The sequence below is a fragment of the Anastrepha ludens genome, chromosome 4 (genome assembly GCF_028408465.1).
Source record: "Anastrepha ludens isolate Willacy chromosome 4, idAnaLude1.1, whole genome shotgun sequence".
In the NCBI taxonomy this organism is placed as follows: Eukaryota; Metazoa; Arthropoda; class Insecta; order Diptera; family Tephritidae; genus Anastrepha; species Anastrepha ludens.
Window position 1 is genome coordinate 29,196,120 of NC_071500.1, and position 26,289 is coordinate 29,222,408.

At 35.5% G+C, this 26,289-nt stretch overlaps 1 protein-coding gene across 1 annotated transcript in view; it reads left to right on the forward strand.

The window, feature by feature from the left end:
- LOC128861391 (neuropeptides capa receptor) overlaps positions 1-26,289 on the forward strand; it is a 151,063-nt gene that overhangs the window by 112,442 nt on the left and 12,332 nt on the right. The window contains exons 9-10 of the mRNA XM_054099510.1: positions 9,366-9,558; positions 12,055-12,165. Of these exons, the coding sequence (XP_053955485.1) occupies positions 9,366-9,558; positions 12,055-12,165 (304 nt within the window). The remainder of the gene's footprint in view (positions 1-9,365; positions 9,559-12,054; positions 12,166-26,289) is intronic.

A 26,289-nucleotide genomic window follows, 5' to 3' on the forward strand; every position in this document is an offset into this window, starting at 1 on the left:
GGTTTACATATTTATTTGTTGATCAGCATTTCTTATGCTGGTTTACATGTTTATTTGTTGATCAGCATTTCTTATGCTGGTTTACATATTTATTTATTGATCAGCATTTCTTATGCTGGTTTACATGTTTATTTATTGATCAGCATTCCTTATGCTGGTTTACATAATTATTTGTTGATCAGCATTTCTTATGCTGGTTTACATATTTATTTATTGATCAGCATTTCTTATGCTGGTTTACATAATTATTTGTTGATCAGCATTTTAATTATTTGGCACAGTAAAGTAAGCATAAATGATTTATAAGCATTTAGCTGCAATGTAAGCAGTCATGAAATATGCTGACTAAATATTGAAATATGATAACTGATATGAAATAACTAAATATTGAAATACGAAATCAGTACAACGAACTTGGTTAAATATGCTGACTAAATATTGAAATATGAATATGCTGACTAATATTGAAATATGAATAAATGTTGCATTAACTCTTCCCCTCTTAAAAGCGATCGTCCTCGAGCGTTACGTGTTGTAGTTGAAATATGGTGCTGTATTATTCGTGTGGTCATCGTATTCTGTTGACTGTGTGTTAGCCTCTTCTTGTGTAGTTTTCATTCTTTCCAATGCATTATTGATTTTTTCACTTAAGATTCTAAAGTCGTCATAATCTGGGCTTCCTGCAAGCCATTTCCAAGCAGTGCCTAATATTTTAATTGAGCGTTTATTTTTATTATGCTTTGGTTGTGTTTTTAATTTATCCAAATTGTTCTGGATGTTTTCAACTTCGTGTTTTAGGAAAGGAAGGAGTGGGTTAGTGTTAATTATTTTTTGCTGTATGGTAGTGTTAAGGTAGTCCAAGGTTTCTTGGTATTCGTCTAAGTTAATAACGTGTACGATCCTATATGTTCCAGTTTGTAGTCTTGTCCATCCTGTATTAAATGTAACTAATTGTGCGTTCGTCTTCTTCAAACGTATTCCGTCCGTCTATTCGTTCGCTAAACAGTCTGTCAACTAGTTGTGTCTCATATTGGTCCATAGACCTCTGGTTCGCTACTGTTGGTGTGTTGGGGGCGTTTAGGACAGGGGGTCTAATTAGGTTTTCGGGGTTGGTCATATTTTTTTCTAATTTAGATATTACTTTTTCTTAGATTGTAAAAAATTCTTTGCGATTGTAGAAATTTCCTTAAATTTGTCTAAAATGTTTTACAGATTTTCTAATCTAATCTCTTTTTTTCTTCAAATTTTAACTAATTTTATTTTAATCAATTACTTAAAGTTTCAGTTTTCCTGATATATTTTTTTTTCACTTTTGTATGTAAATTTAGTTTTAGTTATTGAATTTTTTTTTTTTTTTTTTTTTGATCACTTTCACTTCTTAATTCTAATTTTAATATATTTCTAATGAAATTTTAATAAAAAAAATTTTAGTGTGTCTTACATTATTAGTAGGAATATCATCCTTTCTGGAACCTCGGGCGGCTAGTGTTTGCTTCCACTCCCCTTTTGCTGCTCTACTCAGGTGCCTCGTTTCCCGTGGATTTTTTTGTTGGTTGGACCAGTAGATGTCTTCTCCTTTTTTTTCGCTGCAGGCTATCCTTGTAGTCCGAGTTACGCGATTTTAAAGTTATGGGTCTCGGTCGGTTGTCCTGCGGTTACGGGTGATTATCTGCGGCGGGCTGCTTTAGGCCGACTTATGCGGAGAAAATAATTTGTTTTTATTATTTTCACACTCGTTTTTTTTTACCGATTGCGGCGGGCTACTTTAGGCCGACTTATGCAATTTTACTGGGACGTTTACCGACTGATCCTTTTGACACTACTGGTCCCTGCTCGGGCGCCAGTTAATAAATTATAAATTTATTTTAGTTTTTTAAAAACTATTTAAGAGCTGAGCTCTTTATTCATTCAATTATCTTTTTACACTGACCACTTAAAATTACAATACCTCTTATAAATAGTCTTAAGCTGGTTTACATGATTCTTATTGATCAGCATTTCTTATGCTGGTTTACATATTTATTTGTTGATCAGCATTTCTTATGCTGGTTTACATGTTTATTTGTTGATCAGCATTTCTTATGCTGGTTTACATATTTATTTATTGATCAACATTTCTTATGCTGGTATACATGTTTATTTATTGATCAGCATTTCTTATGCTGGTTTACATAATTATTTGTTGATCAGCATTTCTTATGCTGGTTTACATATTTATTTATTGATCAGCATTTCTTATGCTGGTTTACATAATTATTTGTTGATCAGCATTTTAATTATTTGGCACAGTAAAGTAAGCATAAATGATTTATAAGCATTTAGCTGCAATGTAAGCAGTCATGAAATATGCTGACTAAATATTGAAATATGATAACTGATATGAAATAACTAAATATTGAAATACGAAATCAGTACAACGAACTTGGTTAAATATGCTGACTAAATATTGAAATATGAATATGCTGACTAATATTGAAATATGAATAAATGTTGCATTAACTCTTCCCCTCTTAAAAGCGATCGTCCTCGAGCGTTACGTGTTGTAGTTGAAATATGGTGCTGTATTATTCGTGTGGTCATCGTATTCTGTTGACTGTGTGTTAGCCTCTTCTTGTGTAGTTTTCATTCTTTCCAATGCATTATTGATTTTTTCACTTAAGATTCTAAAGTCGTCATAATCTGGGCTTCCTGCAAGCCATTTCCAAGCAGTGCCTAATATTTTAATTGAGCGTTTATTTTTATTATGCTTTGGTTGTGTTTTTAATTTATCCAAATTGTTCTGGATGTTTTCAACTTCGTGTTTTAGGAAAGGAAGGAGTGGGTTAGTGTTAATTATTTTTTGCTGTATGGTAGTGTTAAGGTAGTCCAAGGTTTCTTGGTATTCGTCTAAGTTAATAACGTGTACGATCCTATATGTTCCAGTTTGTAGTCTTGTCCATCCTGTATTAAATGTAACTAATTGTGCGTTCGTCTTCTTCAAACGTATTCCGTCCGTCTATTCGTTCGCTAAACAGTCTGTCAACTAGTTGTGTCTCATATTGGTCCATAGACCTCTGGTTCGCTACTGTTGGTGTGTTGGGGGCGTTTAGGACAGGGGGTCTAATTAGGTTTTCGGGGTTGGTCATATTTTTTTCTAATTTAGATATTACTTTTTCTTAGATTGTAAAAAATTCTTTGCGATTGTAGAAATTTCCTTAAATTTGTCTAAAATGTTTTACAGATTTTCTAATCTAATCTCTTTTTTTCTTCAAATTTTAACTAATTTTATTTTAATCAATTACTTAAAGTTTCAGTTTTCCTGATATATTTTTTTTTCACTTTTGTATGTAAATTTAGTTTTAGTTATTGAATTTTTTTTTTTTTTTTTTTTTGATCACTTTCACTTCTTAATTCTAATTTTAATATATTTCTAATGAAATTTTAATAAAAAAAATTTTAGTGTGTCTTACATTATTAGTAGGAATATCATCCTTTCTGGAACCTCGGGCGGCTAGTGTTTGCTTCCACTCCCCTTTTGCTGCTCTACTCAGGTGCCTCGTTTCCCGTGGATTTTTTTGTTGGTTGGACCAGTAGATGTCTTCTCCTTTTTTTTCGCTGCAGGCTATCCTTGTAGTCCGAGTTACGCGATTTTAAAGTTATGGGTCTCGGTCGGTTGTCCTGCGGTTACGGGTGATTATCTGCGGCGGGCTGCTTTAGGCCGACTTATGCGGAGAAAATAATTTGTTTTTATTATTTTCACACTCGTTTTTTTTTTACCGATTGCGGCGGGCTACTTTAGGCCGACTTATGCAATTTTACTGGGACGTTTACCGACTGATCCTTTTGACACTACTGGTCCCTGCTCGGGCGCCAGTTAATAAATTATAAATTTATTTTAGTTTTTTAAAAACTATTTAAGAGCTGAGCTCTTTATTCATTCAATTATCTTTTTACACTGACCACTTAAAATTACAATACCTCTTATAAATAGTCTTAAGCTGGTTTACATGATTCTTATTGATCAGCATTTCTTATGCTGGTTTACATATTTATTTATTGATCAGCATTTCTTATGCTGGTTTACATAATTATTTGTTGATCAGCATTTTAATTATTTGGCACAGTAAAGTAAGCATAAATGATTTATAAGCATTTAGCTGCAATGTAAGCAGTCATGAAATATGCTGACTAAATATTGAAATATGATAACTGATATGAAATAACTAAATATTGAAATACGAAATCAGTACAACGAACTTGGTTAAATATGCTGACTAAATATTGAAATATGAATATGCTGACTAATATTGAAATATGAATAAATGTTGCATTAACTTATATAATCAAATTTTTAAACTGGTCTGGACGTAAGGCATTCAGCTATGGGGATGCTCAAGCGAATCTTGCATGACTATTATCCAACGATTCCAAAATAAAGTATTGCGCAACATCGTCAATGCTCCATACTATGTGAGAAATCTCGACCTCCATCGTGATCTTGGTATGCTGCTCGTCACTGACGTGGCGAAAAAGTATGCTATGGCTCACAGACAACTTTTAGGTACACATGTCAACGCTGAAGCATTGGTTTTGCTCCAGCCAAATACTCATCGTCGGCGGCTCAAGCGTAAAACAGTTTTAGATCAGATGGGCACCCAGTAGCAGCTGTACCTTATATATTTACACATTCATTATGAATTTATGAATATTGAGGCAGCTTAGTTTTTCTTTTTTTAATATAGGTATATGTTCAATAAAAATTGCTTGTTAGTATCTTTATTTAGTTGTACTAGTTGTACAGTTGTTGTTCTGTTTATACTTTAAGATGCGTTAATAAAAAAAAAATCATCGAAGGCTAGTAATTTCTGTTGACGGTGTCTCTTGTCGGCGTAAAACGTTTTTAAAAAATAAAATCCACCCTTGTCATCTTAGTAAAAGTTATTGAAATACACTTTTATCATTAGTAATTCTCTTTTAATTTAGCTTTTCATTCCTAATTCTGCAACCGGACACCTTGTACATGCATACATATATGACAAAAAGCGCAAGGCAATGCCTTACAATAGCTTTCAATCGTTTGGCCCCGAGATATGAACCATTAGACGTAAAAAGTTCAAACCACTGGTTTAAAAAAAAAAAAATCGAAGGATCTTGTTCGAAAGAAGCGATCATCGTTTTCTCATATAGTGACCCAAAATTACCCTAAAACCCATTTTTTTTGTATGTGCATTCGATTCACCAAAACTTTCAAAGTAATGTAAAACTGAATGAACTGAAAGTCTGAATGTGGGCGTAGAATGCGGCATTTTTTTTGTTTATACTCGAGTATGGATATACATACACGCATACATATCGCACTTGTTACGTTAAAGCGTAACAACTCAAAATCTGAACATTTTCAGTAGAGACGAAAAACTGTTTCCGTAAATATTAATAATATAGGTATTACAAGGGAAAAAATATGTAATTGCACGAAAATATCATTAACAACAATATAACGGTTGTTTCATTCTTATTTGTTTAGTAGTTGCGCTAAAATAACTAATTTTTGAGTGGTTACTCTTTTCCTTTTCTTTTTGAGTTGTTACGCTTTAACGTAACAAGTGCGTTATATTTTCTTGTATGCTAGCAATTAACAAATAATAATTACCAAGTAACGCTCCCTGCTAAATGAATATATTTACAAATGGCTTTTTCATGTTTGTAGCGATAAAACCGTCTAAATCTCTTTATCGGTGCAGGAAAACAAAATTATGCGGTAATAGTAAGCAAACAAAAACAAAACTGTGTAAATATTAGAGTATTTTTTTTTAAGGAACTCTAATCGTTATCTCTTATCATTATTGTACACAAACCCGCATTTGTAGTTTATGTCTGCTTGTATTGAAATATGGAAAATGTTAAGAAATTTGATTGTTGTAGCAAAATATTAGTGCGGAGAAAAAGAAATCCATTATTTTTGGGTAAATTTCAAAACTTTATTTAAGCTGCTTCGAATTGTCCGATCTGGCTCGAATATGCACCGTTTTGTTGTATAATTTGTACCTACTTTAATGTCAGCAAGGTTCTTTTGTATCTTTGGTCCGACTTTATAATGAGTTGCTTGCGTATAGCCGAACACTAAATTCAGATCTCTACTGGCAACAACTGGTCCGCTTGAAGATAGCGATTGACCAGAAATTGGCCAATAGAAGAGAGGTTCAATCAAGATAACGCAAGGCCACACACGTCTGCAGTGATTAGCCAACAACTCCGGGAGCTTGGTTGGGAAGTTTCCTTAAAAGCGTGTAAAAGGAAACGAAAAAAGATTTTTTATCATTTTCAATATTTTATTTCTTGATCCATTCTTAAAATTGTTAAAGAAAATAATTTTTTTTTTTTAGCCATACGAGTTTCATTCAAAAAGTTGTGAGCCTTCAAAAATGGTCTTCACATGGGCAGTGGGCAGAGATATAGCCGGTTCTACTAAACCGATTTTGATCAAATAAAATTTTAAATGATATAGAATTGATGTCCTTATGGTGTAAAATGCGATTAATCGAAAAAAAAAATGTTGAAAATGTTGTACTTTTTTGTAGTTCACACGATAACGACATTCGTACTGAGCAAGAACCTTTTTATCTTATTGATTTCAGACAGCTGTGAGTGACTGAATCCGTATCGTCATACCTTTGACGTGACAACTTTTTGGGCAAACCTCATCTGGCCGAAAAACTTTTTATTTTTTAAGATCAAGAAATAAAATCCTGAAAAAGAAAATAAAAATCTTTTTTTGGTTTCCTTTTTCACGCTTTTAAAGATACACCCAAAAACCACTATTTGAAATGAGGCGATGGACTTAAAGGTAGCTTTATAATGCCTGTCTCGCAGAAGTCTTGGCGAAAAACTCTAGCAATCGAATTTCACAATCTTCTCTTCATATCAATTTCTCATCACTCAGGAAGTTTTGCAATGAGCGCAAAAGGTGGTAATGGCTTAATGCCAGGTCCGGACTATTTGGTGGATATATTAAAACTTCTCAACCAAGCTCCCGGAGTTTTTGGCTAGTCACTACAGACGAGTATGGCCTTGCGTTGTCCTGATGGAACACAACACCTCTTCTGTTGGCCAATTCTCGCCATTTCTGGCCAATCGCTAGCTTCAAGTGGTCCAGTTGTTGACAGTAGAGATCTTAATTTAGTATTCGGCTATGCGCAAGCAACTCATTATAAGTGATTCCTTTCAAGCCCCACCAAAGACACAAAAGAACCTTCCTGACCATTAGTACTGGTTTGTCCACCATTTCATCTATTTCATCACACTTTAACCACAATCGTTTTCACTCAATACTGTCGTATGTGACCCGTTTCTCATCACCAAGTACCATCCCTTCAAGAAATCGGTCGATTTCATTCCGCTGGACCAAGGCTTCGCATATGGAAACTCGATCCATCATATTTTCTGTTGTTAATTCGTGTGTCACCCAAGCATCAAACTTCTTTTCGAATCCAGCTTTGCGCAACTGGTTTAAAACTGGGCGACATTTTCGTCGAGAAACCTGTCTGTGTGGGGTCCATCTTTACATCAAAAATGCCTCAACGGAATCGACGAAACCAAAATTGCACGTAATTTGCTGTATCGGCACCATTAACGGCATCCACAACTTCCGCGGCCTAGCTTTCATGTTTGTCTTTCAAAGAAAAAACCTATAAAAAGTACCGAATTTTCTCTTTGTGCCTTTGGCTTCCATTGTCAACATCCTGTAACTCATAATTGAATGAAGCAAACAGCAAAAGATTGTTTTAGTGCGAAATGTCACCTTGACAACGAGCATAAACTTTAAATTGTTTGATCGTTATTTTACGAGATATAAATCACTACAGCCATCTATCGAGAAAATAATGGATTTCTTTTCTATCATATTTCAAAATTCAAGAAGGGGTGAAGTCTTAAGTTCTTTCTCAATATTTCATGCACAATAGTTTTTGGAAGCTTTAGAGCAGTCGCTGTCTTGCGCGTGGACTAACGCGAATTATCGTGTAAATTTACGAAAGATACGATCAGAGGATCAGGAAAAACTTTAAATCTAAAACCTAAGCCAGCAAACGCCAGAGGCTAATCGATGTTGGCTTTGGCGGCGTCTGTAAAATCTGTTGTTTTTAATACAAAATTGAGATCTCAAGTTACTCAATTGTGTGACAGAAATGAACCTTTAGACTTTTTCTTGTAAATTTTTATGAAGTCACAAATCTGTACTGAGGAATAAAGTGCAAGCGATTGATGACCTCAAAGTCAACATAATCCCCAAATTTGATCGAATCCGAACACCTGAGTTATAGAAAATTCGGCCTCTTGGATCCGTGTTGCCGTTTAAAAATGCAGCACAAAAGCGCACATGGAAATTTTAAAGAGGCAAACATTTTCGTATCCACTTTATTAAAAAACACTAAAATAACAAATTTTAACAATTTTTTATAGGCGACTCTCTTCAAGGTGGTCGCATTCAAGCAACAACACACATTTTTAAATTAGTACTGTCTAGGGAAAGAGAATAAAATATTAAAATAAATGGCAAATAGACAAATTTATTTTGTCGTACACTCACAACACAACAACAACTTCCCGTCATTCCGTCTCACAGACATTTCAAAATTAGATGCGAGTGGACGAACAAGCAATCAACTACTCTACATAATTACACACATACATAATTTTTTTTTTGGAGCCTGCTATCGGCTCATTTTCTAATTAGCTAGCTAGGTTACGTTAGCATATCGCTTAAGCATCTCTGTGCATTCAAGTTTTTTGGCGCGCATAACTCGAACGTTGTGAGAAACGCATTGCCCCCGGAAAAATCCACAACATAAAAAAAATAAACTTGAACACACAAGAATTTTTTTCTTTTTTTATGGGCATCAGTTTTTGAATATTCGTGAATACAAATTAAAAGAGAAGATTAAATAACTACTACTGATTTGCAAACATTTTACGAGTATACCAAATTTCCGGAAAAGTGCATTTTTTCCATTAGAATTCATTTGCAATTTTCAAAGCGTTCGCGGCGCGGCTAAATGGCAAATAAAAAACGAGGAGTCAGCTCTCTTTTTGCTCATTAAAAATATGTACGTGTGTACGTATGCGAAATAGCGAAAAAGTATACGAAAAATCAAATATTGAATGAGGCTTTCTGAAATACTAGAACCAAGGTATTGACACACTCGCAAACAGATTTATGTGAACACATACATACATACATAAGTATGTATATATATATATATATATATATGGCAACGCTGAACTTTTAAATAACAACCACAACAATACTAACAAATTGCTCTTCTACTCCACTTTTTTCTTCTTTTACTCCTCGCATAAAATACAAATTCAATGGTCACATGGAAATAAAGTACCATCAATCCCATACTGTACAATGTGATGTCGCATCGCTACCGCGTGGCTTTTAAGGACATACTTTGGGGCAAACGAAAGAGCGCATACTACAGAAATGGCTTTACCAAAGACCAGTCCAGCTTCCGAGAGACGACGATGGCATCCAGCTTAGGTGTCGGCAGCAATAGTGCATACGATCGAGTGCATTCAGTAAGTAGATGAATTTGTATAAATATAAAATATAAATGTGCACGTACAGGTAAATGGAGTATTTTAGGTTAGTAACGGGTGATCAATTTAGAGGTATCGGATTTGGAATTGAAATAAAACAAAGAAAACTCAAACTGATTGGGCAGTCTTTATTATTTTTGTGTAGAACCATTCACGACATTTATTTTTTAAAGAAAATCCATAATCCCTTTCACAAGTTGGCTACAACTGCGCCGTAACTCGGTCATCCGTAAACACCAATTTTGAATGACTTACGACGAAATGAATAATTTTCTCGCCATTGAAGAAATAAGGGCCGATGATTCGTCTAGCCCATAGGCGGCAGCAAGCGATTGTTTTCAATGGATGTGAAGCTGTTCTTGAATGGCCCAAATACCGCTGAACAAAAATCCTGGACTGAGCGCACGAGTAATAGAATTGCACGATTTGGTCACGTTGTTGAGGAGTTCGACTTTGAAAGATGAATGATTATTGAAAAAAAATTATGTATTTAGTTTGACAGTGGTCGCACGGGTTCTGTAAAAAAACCCTTTTGGAAAAGTACCTCCAACTTAATCATCTTTTATATAGAATTATGTAAATAGGATATGAGAGCTTATATTAGGGGTATTCATTTAACCGCTTAAACGCCACGCAAAAGTGGTTTACTTACGAGCTCATAAAAAGCTGTACTGTTGACAGTTATATTTTCGAGGTTGTAAGAGACTTCGTTTATTTAGGAACCAGCATTAACACCGACAATAATATCAGCCTTGAAATCCAAGGAAGAATCGTTCTTGCCAACAAGTATATTACTTCTTTAGATTAAGTAGACAAAAGAGTAGTAAAATCCTCTCTCGACGAAAAAAGCTAACACTCTTCAAGGAAATCATCATGTCCATCCTAACGTATGCCGAAGAAACTGGGACGATGACAACATCCGATGAGGTGAGTTCGAGAGAAAGATTCTACGGAAGATTTTTGGATCTCTGCACGTTGGTGACGGCGAATATCGCAGGTGATGGAACGATGAGCTGTATGAGCTTTACGACGACATAGACATAGCGCAGCGAATAAAGATCGAGCGGCTAATTTGGCTGTGTCATGTCGTCCGAATGGATACAAACGCTCCGTCTCTGAAAGTATTCGATGCGATACAAGCTGGTGGTAGCAGAGGAAGAAGAAGGCGTCCTAGACGTTGGAAGATCAGGAGGAGAAGGACTTGGCTTCACTTAGTGTGCCCAACTGGCGCCGGTTAGCACGATAAAGACACGATTGGCGCGCTTTGTTAAACTCGGCCAAAATCGCGTAAGGGGTTATCGCGCCAATTAAGAAGAAGTGTCGCGATAATTAGTATTCCAAGGAAGGAATTACGAGTTATGTATTGTAATAGATAACAAAGTCCATAATAATAGAAGTTTATTCGACTTTTTATTTATTTTTTTTTTTTAATATTAATATATTTCATTCATTGTCCTTTTCTGCGAGTTCCACCAGCACATTTCGAAAAGAGCACCGTCTCTACTAGATCGTTGTTGTGCATTCGCTCAATGTGACCGCTGAACTTTGTCGATGTCGACGCGCAGCTCAGGGTTCCATCTTCCATCTTGTGTAGGTATGTATTATTCAAGCGAAGTGGGCCATAGATCTTGTGAAGAATTTTTCTCTCGAAAGCTTTTATTAACCACCCATCGGTGTTCGTCAATATACAGGACACTGCGCCATCTAGTAAGACCGGAAGGATGAGTGATTGACAGAGCGTTTTTTCGTGCGCTGAGAGAGAGCTCTGCTTTGTAGTTGGGTACCGAGCAGCACCTGTTGGCAAAAGTTATTCTTCGTTGGATCTCTTGGCTGATATTGATGTTGGTGTTAATGCTGGATCCTAGGTAGACAAAATCCTTAACTACGCGGAACTCGTAATTGTCAATCGCAATCGGCTGTCCAATACGCGTAGACTCTTCGGTTGTTGTCGCAAGATCCTTTTACTTGCCTCCACTTACCTCAAGACCCAATCGACGGGATTCTTTTTCACGACTGGAGAAAGTTGCACTAACTGTTAGCTAACTAATGCTAATAATATCGATATCATCACCTTTATTAAAAGCTGTAAAGCACTTTTGCAAATCCATGAACAAAAGGAATGATAGCAGCGATTTTTAATGTTTCACTATTTCGTCAATTACGAGTTTTAGAACATTTCTGTCAGGCACAAAAGACTATAAAAAATAACGAAGTTGTCTGGTAGAGAATAAAATATTAGCTATCAAGTGGACTAAATTAAATACATTTCGAACGAACTATCCAGGCTCCGTACTTTTTTACCAATTATTGCGATTTTCAATTTATATAACCCGCGAACTATAAGAATAAAACCTTTTCAAAAGCGCAAGTGTTGCATATTTTTTACTATTTAATTCTTCTTTCACTCTATTTCTTGTCATTGTAATTATGCTTTTCTCCAAAGTAATGCCATTTTAATTTCATCTATATTTTTAGATACGAGCGCATTCAATGCGTCATGCGAATAATATCAACGATCGTAATTCGGTTAAATCCAAAGCTGCGCTATGGAAGAAGGATGCAGACTACACGATGCCCCTAAAGGCGGTGAGTATCAAAGAATAAGCCCCGCTTAATTATTTTCGATCCTACACCTTATTGTTTCCATGCAACTACAAGAAAGTAAATATTCGCCAATTATACCAACACTATAAATAATTTGTAAACACTAATATAAAAAACGGATTGTATTATTGTACGAGTATATGAAGCCAAACAACGCCACACTCATGCTTACACGTCTAAATCAAAGGCAGGCTTACAACATTCCGACGCCACACAGTGGGGATTTTTTACCAATTTTAATCATTTTTATCTTAAAATGCTCGTAAATGATTTTAGAAGAGATTGTCTAGGCCCAAATCAAGTCGGGATTGCAAAAAGTATGTACATTTTTGGAGCTGCTGTGCCTGAATTCATTGTAAATTTGTCGTTGCGGGGTTAAATTGAAGGTCAGTTCAAGGTCAAACACAAAATGTTCACCGGAAAATTAAAAAAAAATTGATATAATATACATATATGTTTTAGAGTTGCTGAGTCCGAATTCGGTATCAGTTTGTCCTTGCGGGGTCAAATTGAAGGTAAATTTTATTTATTTATTTATTTATTTATTTATACAAATAGTACATAGTAAGACTAAGGTCTTTTGATAGTACTTCAACAATATTAAAAAAAAAACTGGAATGTTTTTAACATACAAGTTTCTTAATCTAAATTTTACACCAGTTCATTTACAAATCAATCCAATATATTTAACTTAACTATAATAATAAGAAGAAAAAAAAAAGCAGTAGGAAAAGAAAAGAAGGATTCAGAAAAGAAAAAGAAAAAAACAAAGGCAGTACAAGTAATTAGAGAATGTAAAGAGAAATGTAATGCGCTACTTTAATGCAATCAAATACTTTTAAAATAATTATAGACTTGTGCCCTGAAGTTAGATCTGTTAAGTCCAGCCTTCACAGGTAATGAGTTCCACACTTTAATAGCGTTAATGAAAAATAATCTAGATGATGGTAGGTAATTAAATTTTGGAACGATGAATTTGTTGTGTCTGCGAGACCTTACTGGTATCAACTTCTCTGTCAGATAGGGAGGAGACCTGAATAATATAAGTTTGCACAAAAATATGCAATTCCTAGCAGATAAATAGCTATTAAGGCAACAGCCAGATAACGTTAAATATAGAGAGAAGTCTTAATGACAGGAAAGTGTTCATTTTTGAGGGGTACTCGTCTCGCGAAGACAATTTCACCACAGACACATTTTTCAACAAAAATTAACAGTGAGGGGCTGAATTATGTAAATTTAGCAGCAGTCGATAAGAATTTGTTGGTGATTAGAAGCAAAGAATGCTAGGTAGCTTTTTAATATGACCTATATATTTGAATTTCTCCAAATCATCCAAATTATGTACATATGTTATGTCTGTCTGTCTGGTGTCTGTAAAACTTTGTTGAATTCCCTTCAACTGAATCAAAATCCTCTATAGCAAACGCTTCATTACCAGGCGCACAGGAAGATGGCATATGCAAATGTAAATTTGTGAATTTATATACATTTGCGCATATGTATATGCTGTGTGTATGTGTGCTCACCAGCCACAGCTCAAGATAAAACGGTAAAACTTCGCAAGAAATCCAGCGCGCACTCATGGCGCACCGCATATTCATAGGCACAGCATTGTACATATACACATATTTACGTACATATATTGATGCATACATATGTACGAAGCCGCGGGCACTCGACTTGACAAAAATTGAAGATTTATCAAATATTGGCAAATAGTTCTACGCGAAATATTCCAATATTGACTATTTTCGAATTGTCGAGAAAATTGGCATATGGGCGGCTCGTTTTATGAATGAAAGTTCTTGCTCTTAGAACTATGAGCTCGAATTTATCAATGAATTTTTTGAAGATGAGTTTTTGTTGCACAGTACAATAGTTGAAACTGTTCGGCGCCGCCGCGACTGTTCAGCGCTATGGCAACTAGAATGATGGCCGCTACGCCTGCGTCTATGACTGCATTTTGTTCTTGTAGTCGCTAGGCATAACATTGTTTTGCTTGAATTCAATTCACATATTTATATTTCCATATGCCATCTTCCTGTGTGCCTGGTAATGAAGCGTTTTGTATACAGAATTTTTTGATTTGATCAATTGAACGTACATATATATAATATATAGTTAGGGCATCAAGTGTGCATATACGCATATGCACATACGTCGATGCATAAGCAGAAGTTGTTTTAGCATTTGCAGGAATTCGATCATTCAAATATTTACTCCCAAATTATTGCATGAAATATGATAAGGCGATGCTCGTGAGGTATGTAGGTCATGTTGCTTCAGTGCATACATATGCGTGCAACACTATTTATTAAAGATGCAATTGAATTTAGTTGTCCCATATATGCAAATACGTTTCTTTGAAGTTTTCCTTTATTTATTTTAAACTTTTATACTATCTAGAAAATGCATACATACAAATTTATGTACAGTAGCGTGCAATAGTGAGCACATGTTGGGCGATTTAACTTTAAAGTCTCTGAAAAAATCTAAATCCACAACTTAATGAAACAAAACTTTCAGCATTTATCCGTTGCTTAATTCTTAAAATAACGGCTTAAATAAAAACATCAAATATAAATGTAGGAATGGGAAGGAGGCAATAATATAAAAAAGTACGTATTTACTCAGTTTTGCACGTCTGACACTCATGGCTAAAAACTAATAAATTTTAATAGTTAATCCATAGGCCTTTATTTTTTCTTAGACTTTTAATGAGTTTGGGCATACTTTCGACAAGATTCTCGATAAATGTGCCCGGAATTTGGTTCCACTCCTGCTGTACCCGGTCCCATAGCTCTGTTATGTTCTCCGGAGCCCTGCGATATTTTTCCAGCCGCTGTTTGGTTATTGCCCACAAATTTTCAATTGGATTTAGATCCGGACTTTGTGCAGGCCAATCTATTACCTGAAAATTTTGTTGCGACAGCCATTCTTTAACAATTTTGGCGGTATGTTTGGGATCGCCGTCTTGTTGGAAGATAACTTCCTCTTCTAGGTAAGCGCTCATATCAACAAATTCTGGCAAATTAGTCTGCAATAGATGTAAGTAATGTTCTTTTTTCATAATACCATTAATTTGAACGAGTGGTCCTATGTGCCACCAAGTGAAGCAACCCCACACCATCAAATTACCACCGCCATGTTTAACAGTTGACTTCACGTGATACCTTTGGATCCTTTCTGTAGGTCGGCGCTAACAATAGCTTATTCTGTCGGACTAAAAACGATTAATTTTTACTTCATCCGACCAAATTACCCGTTTCCAGTCTTCAACATTCCAATTTCTGTATTTTCGAGCAAATGCTCGATGGGCCTTAATATGTTTGAGCGATAACAATTGATTTATACCCGATTCTATGGAATGCTCTACGCGCGGTCCACTCGCTGACTTTCTTTTTCAACATTGCTGCAGCCTTCCTTGGTGTCACAAAACTGTTTTTACGTACTTCTTGTACCATAAGGCGTGCGTCTGAGTCAGAAAGAAGTTGTGGTCGACCTCCAACATTCGGTGCATGCGCTACATTTCTTCGCTTCTGTACATTAATAACTGTGCGTTGGCTAATATTAAATGTTTCAGCAATTTTTCTGGAGGAATTTCCACTATTAGTCAAAACCACGACGCTGTTTTCGAGCTCCACACTTATTTTCATCATAATTGATATTAATATTAATCAAAAAGCGATTGTCTAACTTCGAACACCTTTCTACTACTAATAACAAAAGTAAAAACACAGTAACATGAAACAAAAACTATAACGGTATATAATTACAACTGTACTAAATGTTACAGCTCCTTTCGGTTTACATAAACAAAACGTGCAAAACTGAGTAAATACGTACTTTTTATATTATTGCCTCCTTCTTATTCCTACATTTGTATTTTTTGTTTTGTTTTAAACCGTTATTTTCAGAATTTAGCAACGAATTAATGCTGAAAGTTTTGTTTCATTAAGTTGTGCATTTAGATTTTTTCAGAGACTTTAAAGTTAAATCGCCCAACATGTGCTCACTATTGCACGGTACTGTATATTATTATTCCCTGTAATAAAATGTAAATTGAAAAAGATTTGGTTTGCCAAAGGAACAAATAAATGCATGTTCAAATGTAAATACATATGTCGATATACCAAAACACTTGTATGCTATGAATTAATTTCGACTCAAAAAATTAGTAAAAATTTTCATCAAATTTGTTTAGTTTTAAATTTACTAAAACGCACATACCAAAATGTGAGAGGCCGTTTTATAATGTATTTTTTTAAATTAAATCAAAATATTAAAGTTACTTTGATTTGATTTGGCGCATATAATAAATTCAATCATTTTTTCTTCATCACCTTTGTTTGAAAATACAAATTGAATAAATTTTCGTTTACCAAGGGAACATAAAAATGCACAAGCAAATGCCTTGCAAAATGCCGTCGGCATTCGTCAATTTGATTTCATACAGAAACCAAAAACTGAGCAGAGCCAATGTACTTGTACATAATTCACTGTAATCAGCCCTGTTAAGAACTTCCCCGCTGTCGAGTTAAGCGAGGTGAAATAGTGTTCGCGGTTTCACTTCATTTTTGACAATTCACACTATTCGTAGCTCGTGAGAATTCTCTATATTTAGCCGAAATAGTGTTTAAGCTTCAAACATAATAATTTGTGATTCACTGAGTCAAATGCTTTAGAAAAGTCAAGTAAACAAAGTAGAGTCAAGTCTCCGTTGTCAAAACTAATTCTAATGTCGTCCATTATTTTAACCATTGCAGTCGAGCAACTGTGACTTTGTTTAAAGCCAGATTGTAGTGGAGAGAGTAGACGATTGTTCTGTACAAATGATGAAATTTGCGTGGCCATCAAGTTTTCGCAAACTTTGGAAAATGCGGGCAGTATGCTGATAGGTCTATAGTCACCAGCATAAATAGCATTTGTCTTTTTTGCGACTGGGAAAACTATAGCCTTTTTCCATGCTGCTGGGAAACATGAACTAGTCAAGCAATGGTTTATTATATGGGTAAGGGGCCCTATTATATATTGTATGACTATACGGATGAATTTTAGCGAAATGCCATCATCGCCTACAGCATTAGACTTTATTTTGGATAAAGCTTTCAGGACATCTACTTCACTAACGGTCAAAAATTGAAACTGTTCTTTTAGAGTAGCACAAAGTGAGGACTCTTTTAAAATAGGAGCACAATTTGTTTTCTTACCAACACTAATGAAGTAGTCATTGAGTTCATCAAGGTCAATCTCACATTTGGAACTTTCCTTGCCATGGATTTTAAATTTTTTTAGGTTGCGCCACAGTTCTCTTGTTGGAAGTGACGGATCAAGTTTTGAGTAACTGTACCAACGTTTCGCTTGTCGTATTATTGCAGTGGTTTCATTTCGGACTACCTTGTACCGACGCCAAGAAGTATCCGTCAAGTTTTCTCTCCACTTAGCATAACACTTGTTGCGCTTTCTAATGGCAGCTCGAACTTTCGAGTTGTACCAAGGACATGAACTATTTAAAACATTTACAGAACGAAGCGGAACATGCATGTTAAATATCGAGGATAGGTTATGGTTGAGGAAGTCAAGTTTATTATCAACAGTACTAAGAAACCAACATTCATTCCAATTTATAGAACCCATGTCTGAATACAGGGAATTAACATTCAACGATTTAAAATCACGATACTCGTAGGTGGCACCTAAATTTGGACGATTCATCACAACATCTAAAGTACAAAATATTAAGTCATGGTCGGAGATAAAGTCAACTTGGTCGAATTTAAGAATATGTGACAAGTCACATGTTATAAAGTAATCAAGAAGACTAGGTTGTGAGTTATTTGAATATCTCGTTGGTGTAATTCCGTTAACAACACAAAGTCCAGCTGTTGCCAACTGGTCGAATAGTTTACTACTACTAGGCTCATTTTTTAAAATGTTAACATTAAAATCACCACCCAACAGGATACGTTCGTAATTTAAGACAGATTCAGACAGGTCAACAAATAGTTTATCAAGAGCAATACTTTTGTAAAAACGGCGGTTCAGCGGCTGACATACGTAACCGGATATCGAAAGCTCGCGTAGTGTTTGGCATGCTTGATAAAGTTTGGAGAGCAACGCATATAACGAGGCGCACGAAACTGAGAATCTTCGAGTCCAATGTGAAATCTGTCCTCTTGTATGCATGCGAAACGTGGAACGCGTCAACACGTGACATACAAGCAATGCAAGTATTCATCAACCGCAGCCTTCGCAAGATCACGCACATTTTTTGGCCTAACGTCATATCAAACTCCGATCTGTGGACTATAACGAAACAGATACCAGTCTATCTCGAAATTCGACGCCGCAAATGGAAATGGATCGGTCACACATTTCGAAAGCCATATGGTGATATCACTAGAGCAGCCCTGGATTGGAACCCCCAAGGCAGCCGCAGACCTGGCAGACCATCTAACACGTGGAGGCGACTAGTAGAAACAGAAGTGCAACAAGCAGGCCGCTCCTGGCGGCAAATAAAATTCCTAGCTTCTAATAGATTTAACTTTAACTTGTTTATTGAGGCCCTTTGTTCCACCTAGGAACCACGGGAAAATATATATATAATACTTTTGTTAGGATTGTAAACACATGCAATTAAAATTGTATTCATGCCATCAGATACTTCAGTAAATATATATTCATTTTCACCGTTATTTGATTTTGCTATCAGTTTAAATTTCGAACTTTTTTTGCAGTACACTGCAACTCCCCCCCCTTTTCTATTAGGATTACGATCGTTTCTCAATAAATTGTACCCATTTAAGGAGAGGTTGAAATCAGGGAGGTCATTATGAAACCAGGTCTCTGAAACGCAAATTACATCGACTGCAGAATCTTCAAAAGTGCCCCTAGTAAAATCGAGTTTTTCTTGATTTAGGCTACGTGCATTAAAATGTACTACATTAAAACCATCATTTTGTTTGCACATAATATCAATGAGAATTTTCTTATTTTCATTAACGTTCGAACTCAGGTCAAACATAGAATATTCACCGGAAAATTAAAAACAAAATTGAGATAAGTCTTTTTGGAGCTGTTGAGTCCGAATTTATTGACAATTTGTTCTTGCCGGGTCAAATTAAAGGTCAGTTCAAGGTCAAATATAGAATAGTCACCTGAAAATTTTGAAAAAATTGGTATATACGTTTTTGGAGCTGCTGAGTCCGAGTCCGTTGTCAGTTTGTCCTTGCGAGGTCAAATTGACTGAATTAAGGTGAAACTTCTTTTGAACATGAAAGTCAGCTAAAGTTTTGAAAAAAATTCACACTTTCTTTTAAAAATAGAATGCGTTTAAGTATATTTTAGGACAACCCTTTATTTGTTCCCGTTCCGCTGTCAGATTTCCCTCTATAAGAGTGAATAAATTCTAGATTTTCCTTGAAAAACTTAGTTTTTAAGTTTTTAGATATTTGGGGGATGATTTCCACTCTTAAGGGGGGCTGGAAATTTGCGTTCTTGCGCCGATGTATTACCGTTGATCGGAACTACAAAAAAATATGTTAAACCGAATTTGGGGTATACTTTTCAAGGGTGTGTTTTGATATAATAAAAAAAATTTAATTCGGACTTATATAAACTCATTCAAAAGTATTTATGAGCATTTCAAGAAACTGAAATCGGTCTATAATTGTCTTCTCTAGGATTTGTGAACAAAACTTGTCGAAAAATCTCCATTGTGAAGCAATGCGCATGTCTTTGCAATGGCTAAAAATGCCTTTAAAGCCAAACGTTTTTACCCACTTCATGTCAAATCCGCTTAATGCTTGACACGAACAACATGCATGCAGAACTGTTTTAAGCCTGATGAGCTTTGTTCTCATTCTAATAGCATCTGAAATCTTCTTACAAACTTTTTCAAATCCAGTGCTTTTAATTCTTCAATTTATCTGCTGCTACTTATTTGCTAAAAGGAGTAACAGAAAAAATATATTGAACAAAAAAATTGAATTTTCATTCTACTATTTTTCCATTTTTCTCTGGCTTTTCTGAATAAGCGAATTCTGTGCTTGTTAATTCTAGCATTCTTACGCTTGTCGCACGCGCATATACCTACGCTCATAATTATGAAAGTGGTCTAAATAAAAATTTAAAAATGAAAAATAGTTTACCAGTTAATTCGCACCACATTACTTTTAACTAAATTTTTTCAAGTAATTTTTACAATATCATCAAAGATGAACCATTAGATTTTGATTGTGATTTTAATTACTAATTAGAAATTATTTAGTGTTAATTTTGAAAGTAGTCCAAGTGAAAAATGTAAGACAATTATATGAACATAACTTGAAAATAGCGCTACATAATAAGCCGATGAATGATAACCAAACAATAACAGAAATGCCAATTCACTCCTGCTTATCGAACGATATAATTCAGTTAAGCTCATCGGAACTAATTATTGGCAGCAAATAAGTGAATAACAACGTACTTAGTATGTGAATATGTCAATTGTTATGCGGATATGATGAGATCTGGCGATATTATAAGACCACGTAATACTTCCAAGAAATGGAAAAAGTAAGACCTTAAGATGAATCTTACCAAGACTTCTCTATTAATTTAGAAACCCCAGAAATGGTGCAAGATAAAACAATAGAAATGGTTCATATAGAAAAAGATAAGAAAGAAAACACACAACAAATGTAGGTAGCATTATTCAATTATACAAGGTTAAGTAAAGTTTGACAACTGATTTCGGATGCTACTTAATCCATTGATGAAATTTGGAAGCAAGGGAAAATAGGGCATAAGTTTATCCCCTTTCTGAAAATGTATATTAGTAAAAAATTAAAAAATAAAATAAGCCATAGAATAATTTTATGTTATTTTATAAGTGGTACTTAATTATTTATATTTTTAACTTAACTATTCCCATGGATTTGTGTCATATTATATATATGTAAATGATCTAAATCAAAATTCGTTTAAATAAAACTACACTTTTCAAATAAAAAAGAATTTACTCTGTTTGCGTAGAAGCGTCAACTAAATGAGGGGCTGTCTCAGGCTCATTCCAACAATGCAAAATTTTGATAAGCATCGGAAGAGCATCACTATACAATTTAGCCCTTTTCCGATCTGGTCCGATCTCGAAATCCTTTGTCAAAAAGTGATACATGCAAACTTTTTCGCCTGGCATCAACGAAGTACTGCATGATTTTACCCAATTTTTTCTTTTCACTTCGTCTTTGGGAACATGAACAAACTTAACTTTTTCTTTTGTCCACGTTTTGTGGCACAAAACACAGCTTGGTTTTGGCATATTTCGTCTGTTAAAAGATTCAATCCAAGAATTAATAGTAAAGAAAACACAGGCATTTTTGATAAAATCTTCCCCGAAAGATGTTAAGAAAAATGTAGTGTTTTGAGTGTTTTCCTTTATTGTATTTTAAATATAAACAAAGTATTCTAAAAATCTCAATTTTATTAATTTACTTAAAATGTTATTTCACGAAAAATCTGAAGCTATTAAAACTAAAGCACTTCACGAAATCTTTTTTTCCGTTTATTTTCTTATTCTTTGGCATTTTTTTTCTTATAATTTACTTAAATGATTACTAAATATATTAAGCCGATAAAGCAATTTTTTTTTTTTTTTGAAATGTCAAACTGTTAAAAACTTTGTAGACCAGAAATATTAATACATAGCAACAATCGTATGTTTCTGTGGTCAAAAGATGCTAAGCGTCAGTGTTATTTTTTGTCACAGAAATCATGCTTACGTGGATAAATGCCTGTTATTTAAAACTGGGTTCTTTTTTTTTATGAAACGCAAAGTATTGGTGGCAGCAACGGGCTCTAATCACACTTGTGCATATAAATTTTAAGCAGTTATTAACAAAAAATCAGATTGATAATCTGCAACAAAAGACTTACCTAAATGTGGCTATGTGGCAGCTATTTACCAATGTAATTTTCACAATGATTTTCACAGAACTTTCAATAGAATTGAAAGATGTGAAAGTCTAAGCAAAATGGAATAGGCCAAACAGTATTGCCTGCTAACTTTTTCAGCAAAAGTTTTAATTTCTACGCTTTTGAGTACTTTTTCTTTACAATTTGCTCTGAAATAAAAAGGAGCTTTTCCAAGAGGACAACACGGATTTATTAAGTAGCTTCAAGATGGCTAACACAGGGTGAAAATTAGGCTACTTACATCACCTTTAATTATTGCTTCATGTGGAGGTAGTTACCCGCAAAATCTTAGAAAAATGATGGCAAATAATATATAAACGACACAAAAATCAAAACTTGTGAGTGCCAACATTTGATAAAAATGAGGATTGTTTTTCCTCAAAAATATGGATTTGCGTCCCGAAAAAACGGCCTTTGCGGCAAGTCATGCTTCATTATTACTTTTCAAAGAAAAGTGCAGCTGCAAATACAGTGCAAATACAACTTGTTAAGAGTGGTTTCGACGCTTCCAAAATGGTAATTTCGACGTGAGTGATAAAGATCGCGAAAGCGCACCGAAAAAATTCGAAGATACTCAACTACAACAATTATTGGATGAAAAAGCATGTTGAACCCGTGATTATATGTGTAAAAAGTTGGATGTTGACAGATCAACCGTCGGTAAACGTTTGCACGCGATAGGAATGGTCCAGAAAACAGGTAACTGGGTGCCACATCAATTGAAGGAGAGGCATATCGAGAGACATTTGTTGATGTGTGAGATGCTTTATGAACGGCAGAAAAGAAAAGGTTTTCTGCATCGCATTGTCACTGGCAATAAAAAATGGATCTATTATGATAACCCTAAGCGTCGAAAATGTTGGCATCTGCCAGGTACCCGAGGGTGAAAAAATATTTATGCTTTAAAAGTTATGTTGTACATCTGTTGGCAACAGAAGGGTGTCACATATAATGAACTCATTATGCCAGCTGAAACCATCACAGGCGATCGTTACCGACTGCAGCTAATGCGTTTGAATCGAGCTCTCAAAGAAAAGCGACCGGAATGAAATGGTAGACATGACAAACTGATTTTGCTGCATGACAACACCAGGCCACACGTTGCTAAATCGGTCCAGAAATATTTAGAGGGACTGAATTAGGAAATCTTGCCCTACCGCCGTATTCCACGGACATTTCACCTTGGGATTACCTTATGTTCCGATCAATGCAGTCAGCTCTTATTGGGGAGCAGTTCATTTCTTACGAGAGCATCGCAACTACATCTAATTTTTCTCAAGAAATAATAAGTTACAGCTATTGATTTGCAGGAACTTTTTTTAAATATTAATAAAATTTCTGTAGGACGATTAACTCGTACTTTGAATGCTGTAACATCTGGAACTGATCGTCGTGGGATTATGCCTAGATCTTCACAAAAGAAAGAAGAAATGAAGGTAAAAGCTGTACGAGAACATATTTTAAAATTAGAGCGAACGTATTTTGTTTCAACGAAATCAGTAGAGTCAGCAAAAAGTATACTACAAATTATCACGTGCGAATCTGTTTCTTGGTTGATGTGATTTTTGAAGCATGAACCTGAAAAAATGTGCTACAAAACTCTTTAGATGATTCTAAATTCCACCTAAGAAGGAAATACCAAAAATACGAGGAAATGTTGGACTACTTCCATTATGCAACACCTCCAGACCAGTAACGAAAGAAAAACGTACGGATGTGCTTACTGCCATACTAAAACTTAGAAACTAAGCAAAGAATCTTACAAGCTCGAATGATGAAAATGAATCGCATTTTAAAATAATTAATAAGTAAATAATAACTTATTTCATTAATTTATTGTTTCAAATAAAACTCGAAACAAGAAATATATGATAGAGACCTCTTTCATAAATATGGGAAAATATATAGAAATTAATTTACTTAATATTCTATTGTAGTGTATAACAGAATGGGCTGAGTTTATCCAATATCAACGTCGTTAGTTAAGTTAAGTCAAGGTAAATAAGTAAACTAAATTGAGTTGAAATAGATTAAATGAAAAGGTAATAAATATGTAAGCGAAAAATAATAATCCACAATTTCCAAAATGAAATCCAATTTTCGCTCAAAATTTTCTCATTTGACAATCCTAGAAGTCAAAGTAAAGGAAACTAAAGGCAGCGCGATGTTTTTTTGCCTAAAAGCATTTAATAACTTAATTCCTTAAGCAGTTTTTCATGCACTTAACAACGCAATTACGCCCCTTTTACACATATGTATTGTACATACAAAACATACATATGTATATAGGCCAGTACATACATATGATTTACACTTAATTTGCTAAAAGCTTTTCGGATAAGCTGCTTTTCTGCCACTTTCCGTGTGACTTCTGACTCTTTTTTTCGGTAACTATACAGTCAGAACTAAAATCCGATTTAAAATTTTGTGGAGAAAAATTTTGTTTTCGAATAAAATGCTTACGTAAGATAATACAATTAGAAAAATTAGATTGAAAAACAAAAATGTACGAAGTCCATATAAAGGGTTTTCCAAACAGAGGCGATTTTGATATTCAAAGAAAAGTACTATGTTTTAATATAAATGATCGGATGTTTATTTCATTATAAAGAGGAAGGTATGCCGTTCTTCTTCTTCTTAATTGGCGCGATAACCGCTTACGCGATTTTGGCCGAGCTTAACAAAGCGCGCCAGTCGTTTCTCTCTCGTGCTAACCGGCGCCAATTGGACACACCAAGTGAAGCCAAGTCCTTCTCCACCTGATCTTTCCAACGCAGAGGAGGTCTTCCACCAGCTGGTACCGCATCGAATACTTTCAAAGCCGGAGCGTTTGAATCCATTCGTACGACATGACACAGCCAACGAAGCCGCTGGATCTTTATTCGCTGCGCTATGTCTATGTCGTCGTAAAGCTCATACAGCTCATCGTTCCATCGCTTGCGATATTCGCCGTTGCCAACGTGCAAAGGTCCAAAAACCTTACGCAGAATCTTTCTCTCGAACACTCCAAGTGTCGCTTCATCGGATGTTGTCATCGTCCAAGCTTCTGCGCCATAAGTTAGGACGGGCATGATGAGAGTCTTGTAGAGTGTTAGTTTTGTTCGTCGAGAGAGGACTTTACTGCTCAGTTGCCTACTTAGTCCAAAGTAGCACTTGTTGGCAAGAGAGATTCTAAGTTGGATTTCAAGGCTGACATTGTTATCGGTGTTAATGCTGGCTCCTAAATAAACGAAGTATTTTACAACCTCGAAATTATAACTGTCTACAGTGACGTGGGTGCCGATACGCGAGTGCGCCGACTGTTTGTTTGAAGACAGGAGGTACTTCGTTTTGTCCTCGTTCACCACCAAACCCATTCGCTTTGCCTCTTTATCCAGTTTGGAGAAGGCAGAACTAACACCGCGGTTGTTAAGGCCGATGATATCGATATCATCGGCATACGCCAACAATTGTACGCTCTTATAAAATATTGTGCCTGAGCGATTAAGTTCTGCGGCTCGTACGATGTTCTCCAACATCAGGTTAAAGAAGTCACACGACAGCGAGTCACCCTGTCCGAAACCTCGTTTGGTATCAAACGGCTCGGAGAGGTCCTTCCCAATTCTGACGGCGCTGCTGGTGTTGAGCAACGTGATCTTACATAGCCGTATTAGTTTTGCGGGGATACCAAATTCAGACATAGCGGCATACAGGTAACTCCTTTCCGTACTGTCGAATGCAGCTTTGAAGTCGACGAAAAGATGGTGTGTGTCGATTTTCCTTTCATGGGTCTTTTCCAAGATTTGGCGTATTGTGAATATTTGGTCGATGGTAGACTTTCCAGGTCTGAAGCCATACTGATAAAGTCCAATCAGTTGGTTGATGGTGGGCTTCAGCCTTTCACACAATACGCTCGCTAGAACCTTATAGGCGATATTTAGAAGACTAATCCCGCGGTAATTGGCACAAATTGCAGGATCGCCCTTCTTATGGATTGGGCAGAGCATACTTAAATTCCAATCGGCAGGCATGCTTTCATCCTACCATATTTTGCATAGGAGCTGATGCATGCACCTTACCAGCTCCTCGCCGCCATGTTTGAATAGCTCAGCCGGCAGTCCGTCGGCGCCCGCGGCTTTGTTGTTCTTTAGCCGCGTTATCGCTATT